At 39.6% G+C, this 20,286-nt stretch overlaps 1 protein-coding gene across 5 annotated transcripts in view; it reads right to left on the reverse strand.

Moving 5' to 3' along the window:
* The window catches only part of LOC149236731 (SPX domain-containing membrane protein OsI_17046-like), a 396,789-nt gene that overhangs the window by 170,063 nt on the left and 206,440 nt on the right, over positions 1-20,286 (reverse strand). For all 5 annotated transcript variants that reach the window (XM_089372475.1, XM_089372472.1, XM_089372474.1 and 2 more), the window contains 3 exons: positions 7,371-7,682; positions 6,966-7,076; positions 6,395-6,849 (listed from right to left, as the gene is read on the reverse strand). In XM_089372475.1, coding sequence (XP_089228601.1) covers positions 6,395-6,849; positions 6,966-7,076; positions 7,371-7,682 — 878 coding nt within the window. The remainder of the gene's footprint in view (positions 1-6,394; positions 6,850-6,965; positions 7,077-7,370; positions 7,683-20,286) is intronic.

Below are 20,286 nucleotides of genomic sequence, written 5' to 3' on the forward strand. Positions count from 1 at the left end.
GATAGGAAGGGTCTTACGCAGGTTTTGAATGGTAAATGGACGCAGGGAGATAGGCAGCAAAAATGCGAGGAAGAGCTGATGGGTGAGGAAGAAAGTCGAGGAAAGAACGCTGGGATAGGTGGTGATTCAAGCCGAGAATGGTGAAGGGTGAGGAATGGAAGCGATTTTGCAGGGTTTGAGGACAGATTTGCGTGAAGGAAATGAGGGATAGACCGTGGGAGAGAGATGAGACTGCTAGAAAGTTTTGTTGGCAGCGTTGAAGCAATTACGATTAATGAAGAGAAGGATGAACACAGGCGCGTGGTAGTGATCTCCTAAAAAAATTTCGAAAAAATTTCCTGCCACAAAAATGAAACCCCATGTAGCAGAACTGTTCACTTGCAAAAAAATGATTCTGAGACCAAATTTTACCCTTCAGGGTCTAGATCCGACTTCAGGATTGAACCCCACCTTCAAATCTGCAACCTGTAATGACAGAAACAAAAACAAAACACCTAAAACAAAATATACAGTGATGAAACGAAAAACCCAAAAAAAACAACTAAATAATTACAGTATTCACAAGTTAAAGGCTCTAAGTAGCCAGATCTGTCATTATGCCACACATATTTTTTTTTAATTTTAAATTTAAGGTGAGGTGCTTCAGAAAACCCTTCATGCATCCACAACGGAAGTTCTAATGATAAGCCCGGGATCGAAACCAAATGGGCTCTTCAGAAAATGCTATCCAAGAGTTGGCTGGTCCAACCGAAGACTTCCCCGAACGCCCGGTGATCTCAAAATCAAGGACTTCCTGCACAACTTAATTCAACTATTAACATAGAAAGAGAGAACGACAATGAAATTCATATTTAATGGAGATGCTTGCCATTATATTCAGAAATTAAACTATCATTCCAACCCCAGTGATCAGACAAGATACCTGTGTCTAAATCACTCTTCAATAAGTTAACATCAATGGCTGAAAGTAAATCTATGCAAGAACTAAAACATCTTACAACATTTTTCTGAAGAGTAACACTAGCAAAGATTAACCCCAAAGTCTTTCTTTATTTGCACATGAAAAATGATTACAAGAGAGCTTTCACTCAGCACACGACTCAAAGATCGAATGATCTCAATTGACAACTCACCTCCTATTGAAAGAAAAATTTCCCAACAGCTAGCTCGAGTGATCCTTGTCAAAGCAATCTCGATCGTTGATGAGGATCAACAAATTTTTTAATCTCATCCGTGGAAATTAAATTATTGAGGAAATTCGAAATTATCAATTAAATGCATTTTAATTAATTCAAAAATTATTTTTTTGAATTAATTTCCTCAAAAAATTTACTTTGACTTAACCCTAGGGACTAAGGGCATAAAATTTCGCAAAATAATCCTTTAACCTTAGTCTCTGGACCCCTTAAAATTTAATTTTTTAAAGGACCCTCAAATTTAGCTTTTGGAAAATTTAAAATTACCTAGGACCTAGGATTTATGAGGGGATAAATTATTTTTCTAACCCTCAAGACACTTTAAATCATGATTTTTACATTTTTACATCTCAAGGGTGAAAACCCATTTGACATAGACCCGCATAGACTACTCAGTTCTGAGACACAAATATAATCTAGCAGATCAAGCAATTTGTAATAAAATAACCTAACCAAATAGTTAGGATTATTCTCAAATCACTTTTACATAGACTCGATCTAGCACACTGGGACTCCATTAAGATTCTAATGACAAAATCCATTCCGACTTTGGGGTTAGGATGAAGGAAAACTCTGTAGATTATGGATCGGTGAGACAAAAAACCTTCCGGAACATAGATCAGCACTAGAAAATTAGGTTTACCTAGGCAATTACATACATGACACGGATCTTCTGAGATTATTTACAATTTACACATGCAAACTGGGCTTACAATATAACATGATCAGCTAATGATAATAGTCGGACGGCATAGACACATTGATCAAGCATTATCCCCTTTGCGAAAAAAGGGGGTGTACTACTATGGATCGTTGACATGTAGTGGTCAACATCTGGCTTTACTTGGGGAGACGTTGCTGCAATGTAGGAATGTGAGAATCCAGAATCTGCATCCACGCAACACACGACAAAACATAAGTAGCGTCCATCGAAAAATCATCATATAACATTAAGCACAGAAAAGATATAAGCTCTTCATTTATTAACTATCTAGTAACATGAAAAGTAAATCTAATCCTAAGACAGAAATGAAATGCTGAAAAGACAAGGAGTAGGGTTAGAAATACAGAGGATGCCACATGGCATCAGATGCGTTCAATATAGTGTATACTGAGCATTTGCATGCTTTCAGGCAAATCTGTCGGCTGCTTCTTGGATGTGCCATGTCCAATTCTGCATACTGTAGGACTTTCTTCTATCCGAAAATCAAACTTCTCATGGCCATATGATGCATCAAATCACTTTCTCATTCTCTTTCTCTTGCACTTTTTCTTTGTGGCAAGTTGTATCACTGACGATGTGGAACATTCTGTTTCAAAACTTTCAGATGAAGTATGTAAGATATGCGTGACATGTCTTTCTTCATCTTGCATCTGATTTTTATCGTTTTCTGTTTTATCCGGGTCACCTTCAATTAACCACTTTTCAATGGAACCAATGACCTCCTCATAATAAGATGGAGCTTGTTGCAGCAAATAAGGAGGCTTCAGATCTATTGACATCTCCTTATTTCTTTCATCCTCTGACCGTTGTTGAAATTTCTGTACCTTTATTGTAATGGCATCCATCTGGCTAGAGTGTTCAACCTTCATAGCACTGATTTCCCTAGCATGGTCTTCCTCCATGGTCAATAACTTATTCTGAAGACATACCTGACTAGCTTCCATAACTTTTATTACTTTGTTGTCCTTTGCCTTTATGGTCATCAAGCAATGTTGCATAGAGTTTATCTCTTTCTTATGATTTTCTTGCATGGTAGCCAACTGATTATTATAATCGAATGTCATGATAGTCATTTCTTCATCCATAGTTAATAACTTATTTTGCATAGAATTAATTTCCCTATCATGATTAGCTTTCATGGTTTCCATCTCCTTATCTCGCTTTTCCAGGTGGGTGTATAAAGTTCTCATATGATTGACGTAATCAGTTCCAATATTTTCGTGCATCTCACCTTCTCCACAAGATACATCTTTTGCTGCTCAAAAGATCCTTCGTACAAAGCTGCTAGGGCCTTCCACATCTTCTGAGCAATATCTTTTCTAGCTATGTAAGAAACTATGTGATCTCGAACTCCATCAAGGATCAACCTCTTAGCTTTCGCCATCTCCTTCTTGTATTTCTGAAGCAGAACTGCATCTGCGGGTACAACTACCACACTATTGATATAAGTCCTAAGATCATGTTCATCTATAAGGCAAGAAATTTTAGCCTTCCAGATCACATAGTTGGAGGCTCCTTCCAACTGATCTTGATCTCTCAACCTAGCTCATGCCATCTCTCAAAAAATCGAACTTCTTCCTCTTCTCCTTTGCGCAGTTGTTGCCCAGCGATTCACACTCCCTTCTGGAGTGAGAAATCTCGCACACAACTATTGTTACTCTGCTTGGAAAATTCAAACTTCTTGGCTAAAAGTCCTTTGAGGAAAGAATTCCCTCAGAGTGTGCTTTTTTTTCCTTCTGATGCTACTTTGCCAGCAATTGCTGCAAAATGACTATGTCACAGTTGGAGATCTGCTCCGCGTGGAAATTGCTACGCTCCTCTCTTTGCCTCTGCGAATCTTCGATCCAAAAAATTAATTGTCTATCGACTCACCCAGAGAAGTAATTTCCCACGAAAATTAGCCCTCTTGGCTAATGGACTGCGCAGTCACTCTCGGGTTTCGAATTGTTGCCTACACAGAAATTTTCGAACTCCCTCTTCCGCCTACAACTAAGCTCTTCTCTCCTTCACCTGTACTTTGATACCATTTGAAAAATCGGTGACAAGATTCCCTACTGCAACTACTAATTAAATTTCTCCTACCTATTATTTTCTGAATCAAGTTATTTACAGTGTTACACAGTAAACATCGAAATAAAATCTACTACAGCATTCACAAAAATATTGCTCAAACAAAATACAGCAATGGAAAGAAATAAACACACACACATATACACTGTTGTTTTTGGACAAACGTCCACGGAAAAACCCAATGTGGGAAAATCGATGCAGCAGCTGAGGGTTTTAATTATTATGCAGTAGTAGTCTGAGTACAAATCTTGAGATGCCCAGACTGGCAATATAATATAGAGAAAAAACTAGCAAAGAGGTAATGAGAAATATTCTCACATTGTTAATGGTGATTCAGATCTAATCCACGCTTTGGATGGTTAGCCCCATGCTCTTTCTGCGTTAGCCTACGCAAATCTGCATCACAGCCTCTAGGAATTGCGTCACCTCCTCCTTTGACCTTATACTGACTGGAAATTCGACCCTCTGGTCTTCGGTCTCACACCCCAACTTCTGGCACAAGATGTCGACTTTCCCAGCTGAATTTTGGACTCCCTCTGAAGCACTTTGTTGCCTCTATGAACCTCTTGATGCCTTCTCTGCCTTGCACTCTCCGGAACTAGAAAAATCCTCTTCGGTCTACTATCCCTGCCCCTCATTGCAAGAAGATCACTCGATCTCTCTCCGGCAACTCAACGTTGCTACTCTTAAAAAATTTGATCTCTAGATCTCACTCTCTTGATGTGTTCTCCAAGTGCCCATCAAGCTCCTTATAATTTCTCGTTGGAGCACCAACGGCCAAGATTAAAACATAATCAAAGGATAAGATTAACTGGGAATTGTTCCTCGTCTTCTTCTAAAAGATTCGCACCAGATTTAATTAATACCCTTTACTTAATCTCATTTCCTAAGTTTAGACTTAGAAACACATTAAAAATGATTAATTATTTTAATTAAACCATCTCTAGGTGGAATTTTCCCAAACGATTTCTGGGTCTCGGAGAATGCATGTGTCTTAGCCTCTCTGCAAAATATCGAGGCTAGAGCACATCCGATGCTACAGAAATCAACATTTTAGACAGCTTCCTACTTGTTGTTTTTATAGTTTATTGCAGATTTGATACAGAATAGCAAGTTTTTTTAGATTTAGGGTGTTAGTAATCATTTATTGTTTCAAATGTTCACCCCCTAGATCAGTTAGGAATACCCCCATGAAGTTAGCAAGATCTAACTTCGAAGTGAGAGAAAATAAGCAACATGATAGTGGCTTGTCTCCTAGTGTTATCCAAACTCCCTTCAGCATTTGCAGGGTAGGAATTTCAGGGTGATAACCAATGTTGCGAAAATTGTGATCGGGATTAAATCGGCGAGGGGAAAAAATCGGAAAAAATAGTAAAAATCAGGAAAAAATCGGTAAAAGTCGGGAAAGAATCGAAAAATACAAAAATATTCATTTTATTTTTTATTTTTTTAATATCTAAAGCATCTACAACATAAAATAAATACATTGACACATAAATATGATAAAAGAACTAATATATAAGATGTGTAATATCATTTCTTGTGCTACATCACACATAACAGTGAATCATGTCCTGAATAGTAAGTCCTAACTCCTGAGTCCCAACTCAACCTCAAAATATCAACAAAAAATATAATAATGTATCTCATATCATGAGTCATAATGTCATATACAATGAAATGAACCAAATAACTAATACAACTGATTTCCTCTGCCCCTCTTGAGAGAAAATGCAATAGCTTTCCCTTTCCCTCTAGATGTAGACGTCAGTGGAGTTGGCAGTGGACTCTGTTGTGCTCTAGACGCTGAAGAACTAGGAGCTGTAGGAGGTAAACCACATCCTCTACTGGTGGCAGGGGTAGCCCTAGTAGTCACCTCTTCCGTTTTTCTCCTCCTCTGCCCTAGCAGTCGCCTTCCTCTCCTCCTCAACTCTCAAACAAGTCCGCTGTATGCTAAAAATCACAAATAAAACCCATGAAATCGCTTTTAAAATGTGGTGTCCCAGAGGTCCATGATTTTTGCTTATCGAATCATGATTTTTTCAATGATTTTTTCGAAAAAAAAAAACTTCATACAAATTGGGCGATTTTATCGTCAAAGTTAAAAAATCGTGATTTTTTGAAAACATCGCGATATTCGCAACACTGGTGATAACAGAACCCAAATGTTTATTTTATTACTATAGTCTTCATAAAACAGTAATGTTCAGAGTAAATTTTTTTAATAGCCCAGGGGTTGCTCTCACATGGCATCATTAGAAATCATACATGTATCTGAGGACTACAAATTCAGCTGGCTAACAGCCAAAGAGATAAAAATTTCTTGGGTTAAAACCAACATCAAATACAAATTATTTTGTCCATAAAGAAAAAAACATAACTGGCAAAAAAGGCAATAACTTACCCACAAAGAAGTCGTCCAAGCAGAAGAATGTATAATGAATCCAGATTATATGCTATCGCATATACCAGGTTTCCAATGACAAGAAAAATGCTGCTGAAAAGAAGTGGCCTGAAATAGGACCTGTTTGACCATGCACTTAAATAAACTGAAGACACCAACTGTGCAATAGGCATACATCCAATTATTAATCCACTCGCTGTTGCAGCAGCTCCTAAGCTGGTCGCATAGTCATTTGCTGTTGGGACAATTATGTAAGTATTGACCATATAAAGGAACGTGCTAGCAAGGTTTAAGGACAAAGACATGAGATGGAATTCTTGTTTCTCCACATCTTCTCCAGGATGACTCGGTAGCTCTTCCTCAATTATCAGAGCATGTTGTCCAAGGAACCTTAGAAAGTTTGTTGAATGTGTCAGCCTCTCTACTGCAGCTTTTATTGAATCAACAACGGGATCCTGACATGTTCATATTGGACATGAAATTTGCAATTAGTAAATGAAATGCATTACCATGCTCTAAAAGAATGGCACAATTCATTATAAATTTTTCATAGAAATAGGAACTACCTAACCTGAGGTACTAGCACTCCAGAGGGCTGATCATAAATAGATAAGTAGCTTCCACTATGATGTCGAAGCTCTGCAAGATTGCGAGATAATGCACCTACAACAGCACCCAGCCCCTGTCATTTTGGTACCAGATTCAGCACCTTATTCCACTAAAAGCTCATCTGATAGCATCCTTTGCAAAAGCTTGGTCCTCCTTATCTTTTATTGCTGAAGAATATTGTCTGAATAAAAAATTGCAGTACATATAGATTGCAAAAGAAGCACAGTATCCCTCATCTTTCTTAGGTTTAAATAGTTTTATAAATAAACAATAGAAAACAAAAAGCCAGCCAAAGAAGACTGCCACTTCAATCAACGTATTTTAAAAAATATATCTATGTGCATTTACAGTTAAAATGTATGCATACCACGTGTTTGAAGACCTGCTGAAGCTGAGAATAAGGATGATTTGAACGAGTTGTAACATAGTAGTTCGTGAACCGGTATCCAACACGCTTGTCAAACTTTTTCAGTATCTTCCGTAATCCAGTTGCATTTATCTCAACAAAATACAGCAGTTTCAATAGATCCTGTCCAATGTCAGTGTATGCTACTTGAAGTTCATGCACAGAAGACAAGTCATTATGCTCCATTAGCATTTCCCGCTCTTCTCCTAAGGCTTCTAATCTGCCAGCTAGATATCCTTGCTGTTCTAGCAGAAAGAGCACAGTTCTTTCAATCTGAAAGAAAGAATATCACATGAGACATTCTAACATAAAGCATAAGAAAAAAACCCTACCCTTTGATACGAGTTTAATTGATTCCTTCGAGATAAAGAATTTTTTTCTGTTTATGGTATAGAGTACTAGAACCACAGAAGAGTTATGATACAAAATATACTAATAATTATAGCAACAAACAGTGGTTTGTCTACACAGCCATGGCACTGACATCCTAGTAAAGCTGCTTTCAAAATTATAATTTGCCCAGGTACTAACTAGTAACCATAAAGGAAAAGGAAAGCTAACGAATAGACATCCAATATTGAGATGACTATGATGTATTTGAAACATGAGGTTTCCAATCTCAGGATTCACTGGTCAACTTCTATAAATCACCAAGCTTATTATTAAATTTTGGATATTCTAAGATGTACTTGAAGCATTCTTTAAAAGGACTTTTGTTCAAGACCAATCTCAACATGTTGACTCCTGTAAATTCAAGATACTATAGTCTATTAACTTAGGAGTAATTAACTCCCTAGAACTACTAAAAGATGCAAAATGATCAATAATCTACTGACATTGCATGCTTGGAAGACTTCAGAAGAATGCTTTGGAGAAGAAAACTAGTACTATTAAGTTTTAACTAGTATGGGGTTTGTTGCATGCAGGACACACAATCATCATTACATTAGAATTTTAAGATGCAACATGTGTTGGAGTACCAGAACCAGAACTGGAATCAGGCTATTGTCAAGCTAGGACCTAATGGGAACTGACCTAAAAAGTGGGTTGAAGGTCCAGTCAAATAAAAGCTACATAAAATATGCAAATTTTAATTTAGAAAAAGATTTATTCATGTACAACAGTATAATCCAAACCAAGGTTACTTGGGAGCAAGAGCGACATTTCCAAAAGCTCCCAGTTTGGGAGCGATTTTTTTATATAATATACTTTTTTTATTTTTATTTTTTATTTTGATGCATATATGTCAACAAAAGCATGTAGAATGATGAATTAGATATAAAAAGCATAAAAAGAACATAGATTGAACCATATAACAACAATCATCTAGCAGTTATAATCTACATCAACCACGTCCACAAGTTAGTAACATACAACATATTGAGTCTCATGATTCATCAATCTTAAAGTTTCAAGCTTTCAAAATTCAATAAATAACATTTATCATAATTGATCACCAAAGTTGTACTTGTAAGCTAAGTGTAACCATTACAACAAAGAATATCTAATGTGAAATGAAATGAAACAACTTTCAACTTTCACGAAGCATCATATTCATAATTCATTACCAATGAGTTATAATTGCCAACTTCAAACTTAAATTGTGATATATTGTTTACAAAAAATATCATAATAAATTTGAAAGAGTCAACAGTTATTAAAACTACTAGAAACTAGAAAAGACAAGTAAATCAATTATCTACAGCGTCCTCTTGCCGCCACGAGAAATGTCTAATTTTTTTAGCAGCTCGTGGTGGTCTTCTAGGAGTCTCCTCCCGCACAGTGGCACGCCTAGAACCAGAAGGCACATGCCCTCGACATGAGGATGTATATGGAGGCGGCGGCTACAAAGGAACAATACTTGGAACTCGAGCACTAGCATTGCTACTGGATGGTGGGGGTGGCATGGTGTTGTTGCTTCATCATTATCTCTCATAAGTTCTACTTCCAATTCTTCAAGATGTATAGTGCCATCCTCCAAGTTATTGTCCTCTGGGTGGTTGTCCCAAATTTTATATGTTGGATCCTCATAAGCACAATCACAATAATGACTCAACAACCTCAAGTTGTACTGCACATAAACCAAGCTTTCCGCCCGGTTTTCATTGAGTCTATTTCTTCTCACATTATGTATGAAGCTATAGGTGATCCAACACCTCTCTGCAGAAGAAGTATTTACAACCTGTGAGAGAACTTTCTTTGCCAATTTTGGCAAAAGTCCCATGTCGACATATGCTTCCCACCATATAAGAGCATCAAATCTGTCTTTATTTCCCATTGCATGCAAAGAACCAAACAAACCAGTGCAACTGAAGTATCTGTCTAATTCAAAATATAGATTAGCACACTCCTCCTTGTCAGGCACCAACTTGTCTAATGCTTCCATATATCCTTTCGATACCTCTAGATCTGTATGCGGTTTGATCCTAACCCCACCCCCAAGTGCAAATTGGCCCAACCAAGATGGAGAGTAGCATTTTGGCATAAGAATATACGCTAAGACATGTAGTGGAACATTAAGTTTATTCCACAGTGTACACACACAATTGTGAATCAGTGTATACAAGTTGGGATCATCTTCTTGAACAATATCTTTTATTTGCCCCAACATGGTATCCATCTGCTCATACACCTCCCCAATCACTGGTTTATCTGTATCTGCAAAACGAATCATGCTATAAATGGGCTTGGTGAATTGCAATACTTGCCTCACACGTGCCCAAAACAAACCATGAAGAGCGATCTCCTCCACCTGTTCAAAACCTTGCTTGCCAACTGCATTTGTAGCCCTGTCCTTTAATACCTACCATTGTGGACTTGATACCATGCTAGCCAATGACTCTCTTACCTTCAAAAGGCGCCTGAATGTGAGGTAATAGCTAGCAAATCTAGTCTTCGCAATCTTCAGCAACTCCAATCTTGAGTGACTGCATAAAAGCCCATGGGTATTGTTGTGATTTGTAATAAATTTTATCATGTGTTTGCCTCTCTTGTACAAATCACCAATCCATTTTTATTGTTGTCTTTTGTTCTTAATAATATCATGCATCAAAAGGTTCATTGTGTGAACCAAACACCCAGACCAAAATATGTTGGGGTATTTATCCTCAAAAATTGCTCCCGTTGCCTTACAATTAGGAGCATTATCAGTGCTCCTAATTGTATGGCCCACTACGTTTAATTGTTTCAAGTAATGGTTATGCAATGTTGATGTCGGTCTTGAACTTCTCTGAGTAATCATATTCTGAAAGAAAGATGGCACCACTAACAGGCACAATAAGAACACTTATCAATAACTTGCCTTTTACATTTGTCCATCCATCAGATATAATAGACACCCCGTGCTCAGTCCAAGAATTTGTCATTCTACTCAAAGAATGTAATATTTTTGCTTTTTCATGATCAAGTCCAATGGTTCTAGCCTTGTCATACCCAGGGCTCTTGTATCCTTTTGGGGAATCATTTATGGTAGAAACCATTTCATGCCAATAAGGTGAGCGAAGAACATTGAGTGGTATCCCACATGCATAGAGAAACCGGTAAATTTTTTAGTCCACATCATTCCTACACCCTTCATCAAGGAAATTTGATATGGTGCTACGCCTTAAAGAGATGTTTGTTCCTTTGCCTCCATATCCACTGCCATGGGAGGATGCTGAAGGAGTTTTGTGTGCATGTTGATGTGATTGTGAGCTATGTTCAAAAAAACCCTTTGATTTTTTAGATTGTATTAGGCTTCCTCCTCTTCCCTTATGTATATGGCTCTATCTGTTATTGACACACTTGCACAAATTTTGAATCCTATTGGTTTATCTGCATCCCATGGCCTTTTCCCACGGAGGTGCCTCTAGCACGGGTGTATGAACCTGTGTAAGTTTTGTTGCAAAGGAGGCATGCAAATTTAGTGGTTCCACCCCCTTTCCTTCCTTCAGGCCTAGAAACATATTTCCACAATGGGGTTTGGTCTTGTTTAGTTTTTGAGGCCTCATCATGTTCACTCTCTTCCTCCTCACCAAGGTACTCCTCTCCAGGTTTTTCATCAAATCCACTATAACCCACTTCTTCATCCTCTTCTTCATCATGATCAACACTCCTACTCTCCAACACCATAATAACCAAAAAGGAACCAACAAGAAGAAAATGCCAAGCCATATAGCCATGATGTTTGAAGTTTTGAGTCTACAAAAAATGGAGGAATGGGAATGGGAAATAAAGAATATTTTTTTATTTATTTAGCAATGAACATAAAAGAAATGTCAGATTAAAGTGTAGATCCTACCTCTTTAGCCTTCAATCCCAAGCTCCAATCTCCCTTGGAAGCTCCTCAAACTCCTCCAACCTCCTCTCTCTTGCTCTCTCCAAGCTGCAAACTCTCTCTTGCTCCTCTTGCTCTCCAATGGATGAAATTGTGAATAATGGGAGGGGTGAGGGTACTTTTATCCTTTTCCCCCTCCCCTTTCCCTCCATTTCCTCTCCCTCTCCGCTGTCATTTGTTGCCCCTCTCTCTCGGCCACACGGCCTCATTTTCCGGCACCAATGGTAGCGATTTTTATGAGGGCAAGCGGTCAGAAGCGATCACTCCCCGACTGCTCCCCCACTTAAAAATCACTCCCGGAGCGTAGGAGAGCGGTCAAGGAGCGACCACTCCTAACCACTCCCCTAATCGCTCCCTAAAAACCAAGGAGCGCTTTTCTTTTAAAGGGAGCGCGCTCCTGAAGTCGCTCCCCCTTCGGGACTGATTTCAAGAGCACGCTCCCAAGTAGCTCCCGAGCATAACGCGAATTGGGAGCAGGTTCGTGGGTAGAAGGGCACTCCCCCGCAACCGTGATCCAAACTATTAGACACCAAGTATGTAGAGTTCTCCCATGTATATAGCATGTAAGGGTGAAAATAGTAAAATGGCACCAAGTATGATACATAATTGAAACAAGGACAAAGGGTGAGCTTCTAAATGGCCTCTACAGTAAAAAAGACATCATGCTACAACAAATAATTACAAACCATCAAAATCATCCTATATTTTAGGATCCCCCTCAATAGTATCACAATTCTCTACCTCCTTGTAATGTCCCCAAATTTTGGTTTACTATTTGAGGAGGTTAGTGGGGACTCTCGGGGTAGTGCTAGCAGACTTAGGAGATGTGGGTGTAGTGGTTCCCACACTCAAGTGGGGACCACAAGGAGGCCATGCGCACCACTAAAGAAAGAAGTGTGATTTTGGGAGGCAAAGTGGGGGACACCAAGGAGGCAATGTGCACCATTAGAGAGGGAGTGTGAGTTGGAGGCAAAGTGGGGGCCACCAAGGAGAGCATATGGGGCCAAGCTTATTTAAAGGCAAGGAGGGAGCACTTCAAATTATCTTTTGACCATTACACTTATGAAATCAACCTCTTGTAGGTTGTTCAGTGCAAGGGTTTAGAGTGTTGTTTAGCACAAGGATTCCAGGCAGAATCTAAGCCGGTTTCAGAGAACTTCGAGTGTCTCCCTAGCTGGAAATTTGGGGAGTCTATTCCAGGGCTTCCACAAAGTGACATTTGTAGCAAACAGAATCAGTTTTGCACACTTCCTAGGCACAGTGGCAGTTCGACCTAAGCAGTTTCTGAGCCAGCTTCTATGATTTGGGGTGAGCAGCGTTTGCAGGTGAATCTCCCATCTTGGAGCCGGAATTTGGTGACATTTTGCAGTGTCAAATTTGGGCCTTTCTTAGGGTGGAATTCATCTAAGTTTGGCAGTGCGTGGGCCTCTCTAAGCAAACCTGCACAGGCATAGGAGGTGGGCAGATTGTGGAGCTTAAGGGCTGTATAGTTTGGGTGTTTTAGAGGGTTACTTGATTGGTTTGGGAGTTCTTTAGTAGAGGGGTTGAGGATTTCTTGAACAGAGATTTTCAATAGCAGTACACACTAGTGGCCAATTGGGCAATTTGCAGCACTTGTAAGGCTTCCTAACTGTTGGAAGTTGAGCCAAACCCTTTTCATATTTTTGTGGGTTTTTCGGAGAGGAGTTTATGGGTGGAGTTTCGAGTTGATCAGGCAGTATTCGGAGTAGAAACCTTCATCTCAATTGGCAACCCGCAATAGAGTATTTTCTAGGCAATGCACATTTCACTCTTTCAAGCCATTCCTCAATTGGATCAAAGATATTTCTTCTAGGTTTTGCATAGCTTGCATAGCATGACCAGGTTCTATCATTTCAACTCATACTCTGTACCCAATTTCCACATATTAATAAAATGGCTCAGAATGTTGTGCTCGCATCTAGTGTTCTGATTTGTGTTTGTGGTTTAATTTATTTGTTGTTCCTTGTGCATTGCTTGATATTTACTGTTAATTTCCACTTAGGAATATTACAGTGGTATCAGAGCATGATCTTGGCCAACTGTGGGGCAAGCTAGCAAGATCATGGAATATTTAGGCATGCATGCACAATAATTGCGGGAGCTATAGACCTTCTAGTGACTCAAGGAAGAAGGAGTATGAAAGGAATCATGGACAAGATCCTCAGGAATAGTGAGAAGTTGATAGAAATGTTGGCCCAATTGAGTAGCAGGAAGCTGATAGACCAGAGCCATCCCCATCCTTACAACAGAGACCCTAGAGGTGTGCATGCCACGAGGGTGAAGCCATTTACACAATATAGGGGAGGTCAGTTGAATCAAGACATACATAAGACAGTCATTTCTCAGTATGGATTGCTAGATTTGAGCATCCATAGTCTTGTATTGAGATTTACTAATACATAATATTAAAAGCCTCAGCTACTGCACTGGTTTCCCCGAGTTGGGCTTTTCTGGGGACCTAGTCCAAAAATAGATGTGTATTTGTGTGGGTGTGCATATATTCTTCCAGTGTTTTTATTTCTTCTGCAGTATTTGTTTTGTGAATGCTGCAATGTATATGTTTTGACATTTTCCATAAGAAACTACAAATAATTTGTTTAATTAATTTAACAAATAGAAGAAATATTGTCAGTTGCTGCAGTAGGATTCTGAATTTCGAAATTTTCACCGATACTAGTTGATTCAGGGTGATATGGTAGCACGTAGTGGTGTCCAACGGTGCACATGTTAGTTTTTGTAACATCGGATGTGTTCTAGCCACGAAATTCAGTGGAGAGGCTAGAATACATGAGATCTCGAAATCCCATAAATCGTTTCTGGAAATTTTGCCTAGAAGTGTCTCAATTAGATTATTAATTATTTTTTAAATATTTCCTAAGTCTAAACTTAGGGAATATGGTTAATTAATCAATATTAATTGAGATAAGGCGAGAATCATCTAGAAACTCACACAAATCGATCCAGAGATGATCCTAGCCATTGAATAAGTTTTAACCTTGGTCGTTGGTGCTCCAACAGTGGATTATAAGAGGAGATCGATGTGGTGATGGAGGACACACCAACACAGAGACTCAATTGCCCAGGCAATTCGATTTTCTTAGTGGGAGTAATTCAGCAAAAAAAAATAGAGATAGAGGGTGAGTAGCAAGTGGAAGAGGAGGGTAGCAATGTTGGCATTATGATTCAAGTGTTGTCCTTGATGGCAACTCACTCAGAGGTTGGTACAGTTGCTCAGAGGTTGGTACAGGTGATGGCACTTAATCAGAAGACAGATCTTAGTACAGCAGGCCAAGAAAGTTCATACACGCAGGTTCATTAAGCCCAAGTCGCGTGTACACGCAGGTTGGCTTCAGTAAAAGAGCGTGTATGTGAAAACGTACCTTTGGTCCATGGCGGTTAGTCCTTGGAAGTTGTGCCTATGGTTTTGGACCATGGCGTCTCGACGGACGTGTTGATCCCTAGTTTTGAAGTTGATGGTATTGTGTTACTATGGTTTTGGACCGTGGTATTGTAAAGGGCCTAAGGCTATATAAGGAGAAGATCATTAGGCAAATGAAGGTAAGCAAGGTGCAAGAGTGTGTGAGTGATGAAGATCTGAGGAAGTGTGAGATCCAAGTGCTGGTTATGGGTTGGTGATCTGAACCAAGGTTTCACTCATGTGGAGGATGATGAATGATGGAACGAGATCTCAAGGCTTGGAATGATTATCTTCATATGGTTTGCCTGCGGATAGATCAGATCTACTGACGCATGTTTATTATTATGATCTGGGTATGTTTTGATGTCTGATATAGCTGCAGAGTTATAAGTTAGAATTTGCAGATCTGTACGCGGGTTGGCTTTGGTAAAAGAGCGTATACACGCAGGTTGGGTTCATCCAAGTAGCGTATACAATGTGAAGTATGATATTTGAAGATGAAGTTGGATCTGGTTGTTGTTATGTTGTCTGGTTGTTGTTGACAGGGTTACAGTGATTCAGAATTGGGTGTTTCAGTGTTTGATGATGCAGGTTGTTCTACAATGATGATTGTTTCATGGATCCAGTATGAAAATGTATGAAACGTGGTCCCGGGAAGATCGTAGGCCGGCACCTACGTACTGGTAAACATATCAGCCAGTACAAGAGCCAAGGGGGTTGTAGCTCCCTTCCAGGAGCAGCTGGAAAACGAGTGAAGGTTGTAGCCTTCTGTAGGGTTGGCACCTACGTACTAGTAAATGGATCGGCTAGTACAAGAGCTATGAAGGTTGTAGCCTTCTGTAGGGTTGGTACCTACGTACTTGTAAATGGATCGGCTAGTACAAGAGCTATGAGGGTTGTAGCCCTCTGCAGGTTGCAGCCTGCGTGCTGGTAAATGACTGCACCAGTGCATTGTAAAAGAAGTTTCTTATTAAAGAAGAAAGAGACGAATTGCAGCAGGTGGTTTTCACCCACATTGGGTTTCCACCTAAAAATCATGGTGTTCATGTGTGTGGCTCTTGTGTGATGTTCTGTTCTGTTATTCTGCACCTGTTTACTGTTAATATGCTTAATAATGATCTGATGCATTTACTGAAGATTAAGCTAACTGAATTATAAGATCTCTGGATATACGCGAGTTTCATTAGACACAGTAGCGTGTACACGCGGGTTCATTTAATTGAAGTAGCGTATATGTTTCTGAGCATGAAATTGAAAAAGTTTGATTGATCTGATAATACTGATTCACCCCCCCCCCTCTCAGTATTATTTCCAACAATTGGTATCAGAGCGGGTCCTTCAGAGAAGCTTGATCGCTTGAAGGAGATTCGTAGAACAATGGGGAAGAAAGCACGTCAGAAGAAGAAGACAGCTCAAAGGAACAATGACAACCTGCCGTTGAGTGGAAGTAAGAATTCAGATCCTGAATCACCTCAGAATGAAGATGGACAAACAAATGAAGTATCAGATCAAACCATAGATCAGCAAGATCTACCTAGCAAAAAGGAGAATGCCCTCAAAGAAGAAATCATCAAATTAGAAGATCTGTTGGAATGTGCCTCCAGAACTCGACAAATGCTGCTAGCACTGAATAAAGAGCAAGAAAACGAGATCCTCAAACTAAGGCATCAGTTGGATGAAGGAAGGAAAGCTGAAGAGACCTTGAAGAAGCAATGTCTAGACAAAGAAGAACAACATCAAGTTGAGGTAAATATCTTGAAAAATAAATTAGAAGAAAAGGATAAACTATTACGATTTCAAGATAGTACTAAGATCTTGGATGATATTCTTAGTAGTCAAAGGTCCCCTGCTATCAAAACTGGTCTTGGTTTTCATGAGTCTATTGAAGGTGAATCTGTTTCACAAAGTAAGACAAGAATCTCTAATGCAAAATCTGAAAGGCTCTACAAGGAGATGAAAGGTCAACCTCATCAACAATCAAGGAAAGAGACTCCTCAAAGAAAATCTTTTACTCCTCCCATGAATAATGTTGAATGTTATGTATGTCATAATCTTGGACATGTTGCAGCCATATGTAGAAGAAGAAGGTTTCAAGACCATCATGCAGAAAGATCATCACATTCAAGGTACTTTAATGGATATTGCTTTTCTTGCAATATATTTGGCCACAAAGCTGCTGATTGCTATAAGAAGAATATGAAACATGTAAGATGCTATGCATGTAACAAGTTTGGACATAAAGCAAGAGATTGCAGGAACAAAGCTCATGATAAGAAGAAATCATCAACATGCTTGAAGATATGGAAGAAGAAGGAAGTTCAGCCAGAAAGATGTGGCACAGCACAGGGTACTCAGCACAGCACAGACATAACAGACTCAAGGGGAGCTGAAGATGTAAAACTTCAGTGTTCTAATTATCATACGCAAGTTTCATGAAGTAAAGCTGCGTATATACGCGAGTTTCACACTGAAAAGTCGCGTATATGTCAGTTTGTGAAAAAGCAGTGGGGACAGACTCAGAAAAGGGGTCTGATATGATCCAGTCCAGTATATGCTCTATTGGTTAACAGTTACAGTCTGCTGAGGATGTTTGGAAATGTTTTGATACTTGTAAGATGCTAGAAGTGTTTAATCCTAACTTGATGATGAGATCTTGATGCTTATTACTGATGTATGCATGATCAGATCTAACTACAGATGGCACAGGCTCAGGGGGAGCATATACTTCAAATAATGCATTGTTGGCATTATGGTTAGAAGTTGTTGATAAAGTCTATGAAGCTACATCTTGTTGTTTGATTAAAGGAATGGCATTGCAGGCTGATGGTACAGATCATATATGATGAATGATAGTCATGGTCTTGAATGAATTGCTGGTCTTAGAACTTGCATCTACTCAGGGGGAGCATGGATGGATTGATACAACTTGGAGCCCATTCAGAAACTTCAGCATGTATCTCTTTTATGGTATCTCTTTCATGGTGTCAAGGTCATGTAACGGCCTATTTTGGTTTCCCCACTATGCCTGGGATGATTGATGCAATACGATTGGTTGTCATATGTAAACTTTTGATGTATCCCCACTTGGTTGGGTGGATGAGTCAATGTTTGTATATCCTCACTTAGTTGAGAGATGGATGTATGTATGAGTCTTTGGTGATAGGAAGGTCTTTTATGGTGTATAAGTCTTTGTTCTTCTTGAAGAACATCTTTTGCAGATCTTACCTACAGTCAAGGCGAGCATGAACAACACAATTCAGCAAGAGCAGGATGGATAGATTGGTACACTTTGGCATACACAAAGGGGGAGCACATTTGGAGATTGCAGCAGGTACTCAGGGGGAGTATGGACAGCAGAAGGTATACCAAAGAAGAGAATATCTTGGTCCGCCCTTTGCCCTTGATGTCAAAGGGGGAGAGTGACTTTGTGTGGTGGTTGCCATCAAGTCCAAAGGGGGAGATTGTTGGCATTATGATTCAAGTGTTGTCCTTGATGGCAACTCACTCAGAGGTTGGTACAGTTGCTCAGAGGTTGGTACAGGTGATGGCACTTAATCAGAAGACAGATCTTAGTACAGCAGGCCAAGAAAGTTCATACACGCAGGTTCATTAAGCCCAAGTCGCGTGTACACGCAGGTTGGCTTCAGTAAAAGAGCGTGTATGTGAAAACGTACCTTTGGTCCATGGCGGTTAGTCCTTGGAAGTTGTGCCTATGGTTTTGGACCATGGCGTCTCGACGGACGTGTTGATCCCTAGTTTTAAAGTTGATGGTATTGTGTTACTATGGTTTTGGACCGTGGTATTGTAAAGGGCCTAAGGCTATATAAGGAGAAGATCATTAGGCAAATGAAGGTAAGCAAGGTGCAAGAGTGTGTGAGTGATGAAGATCTGAGGAAGTGTGAGATCCAAGTGCTGGTTATGGGTTGGTGATCTGAACCAAGGTTTCACTCATGTGGAGGATGATGAATGATGGAACGAGATCTCAAGGCTTGGAATGATTATCTTCATATGGTTTGCCTGCGGATAGATCAGATCTACTGACGCATGTTTATTATTATGATCTGGGTATGTTTTGATGTCTGATATAGCTGCAGAGTTATAAGTTAGAATTTGCAGATCTGTACGCGGGTTGGCTTTGGTAAAAGAGCGTATACACGCAGGTTGGGTTCATCCAAGTAGCGTATACAATGTGAAGTATGATATTTGAAGATGAAGTTGGATCTGGTTGTTGTTATGTTGTCTGGTTGTTGTTGACAGGGTTACAGTGATTCAGAATTGGGTGTTTCAGTGTTTGATGATGCAGGTTGTTCTACAATGATGATTGTTTCATGGATCCAGTATGAAAATGTATGAAACGTGGTCCCGGGAAGATTGTAGGCCGGCACCTACGTACTGGTAAACATATCAGCCAGTACAAGAGCTAAGGGGGTTGTAGCTCCCTTCCAGGAGCAGCTGGAAAACGAGTGAAGGTTGTAGCCTTCTGTAGGGTTGGCACCTACGTACTAGTAAATGGATCGGCTAGTACAAGAGCTATGAAGGTTGTAGCCTTCTGTAGGGTTGGTACCTACGTACTTGTAAATGGATCGGCTAGTACAAGAGCTATGAGGGTTGTAGCCCTCTGCAGGTTGCAGCCTGCGTGCTGGTAAATGACTGCACCAGTGCATTGTAAAAGAAGTTTCTTATTAAAGAAGAAAGAGACGAATTGCAGCAGGTGGTTTTCACCCACATTGGGTTTCCACCTAAAAATCATGGTGTTCATGTGTGTGGCTCTTGTGTGATGTTCTGTTCTGTTATTCTGCACCTGTTTACTGTTAATATGCTTAATAATGATCTGATGCATTTACTGAAGATTAAGCTAACTGAATTATAAGATCTCTGGATATACGCGAGTTTCATTAGACACAGTAGCGTGTACACGCGGGTTCATTTAATTGAAGTAGCGTATATGTTTCTGAGCATGAAATTGAAAAAGTTTGATTGATCTGATAATACTGATTCACCCCCCCCCTCTCAGTATTATTTCCAACAATTGGTATCAGAGCGGGTCCTTCAGAGAAGCTTGATCGCTTGAAGGAGATTCGTAGAACAATGGGGAAGAAAGCACGTCAGAAGAAGAAGACAGC

The sequence above is a fragment of the Pinus tabuliformis genome, chromosome 8 (genome assembly GCF_031772625.1).
Source record: "Pinus tabuliformis cultivar Carrire ecotype Pingquan chromosome 8, CPIR1, whole genome shotgun sequence".
Lineage (NCBI taxonomy): Eukaryota > Viridiplantae > Streptophyta > Pinopsida > Pinales > Pinaceae > Pinus > Pinus tabuliformis.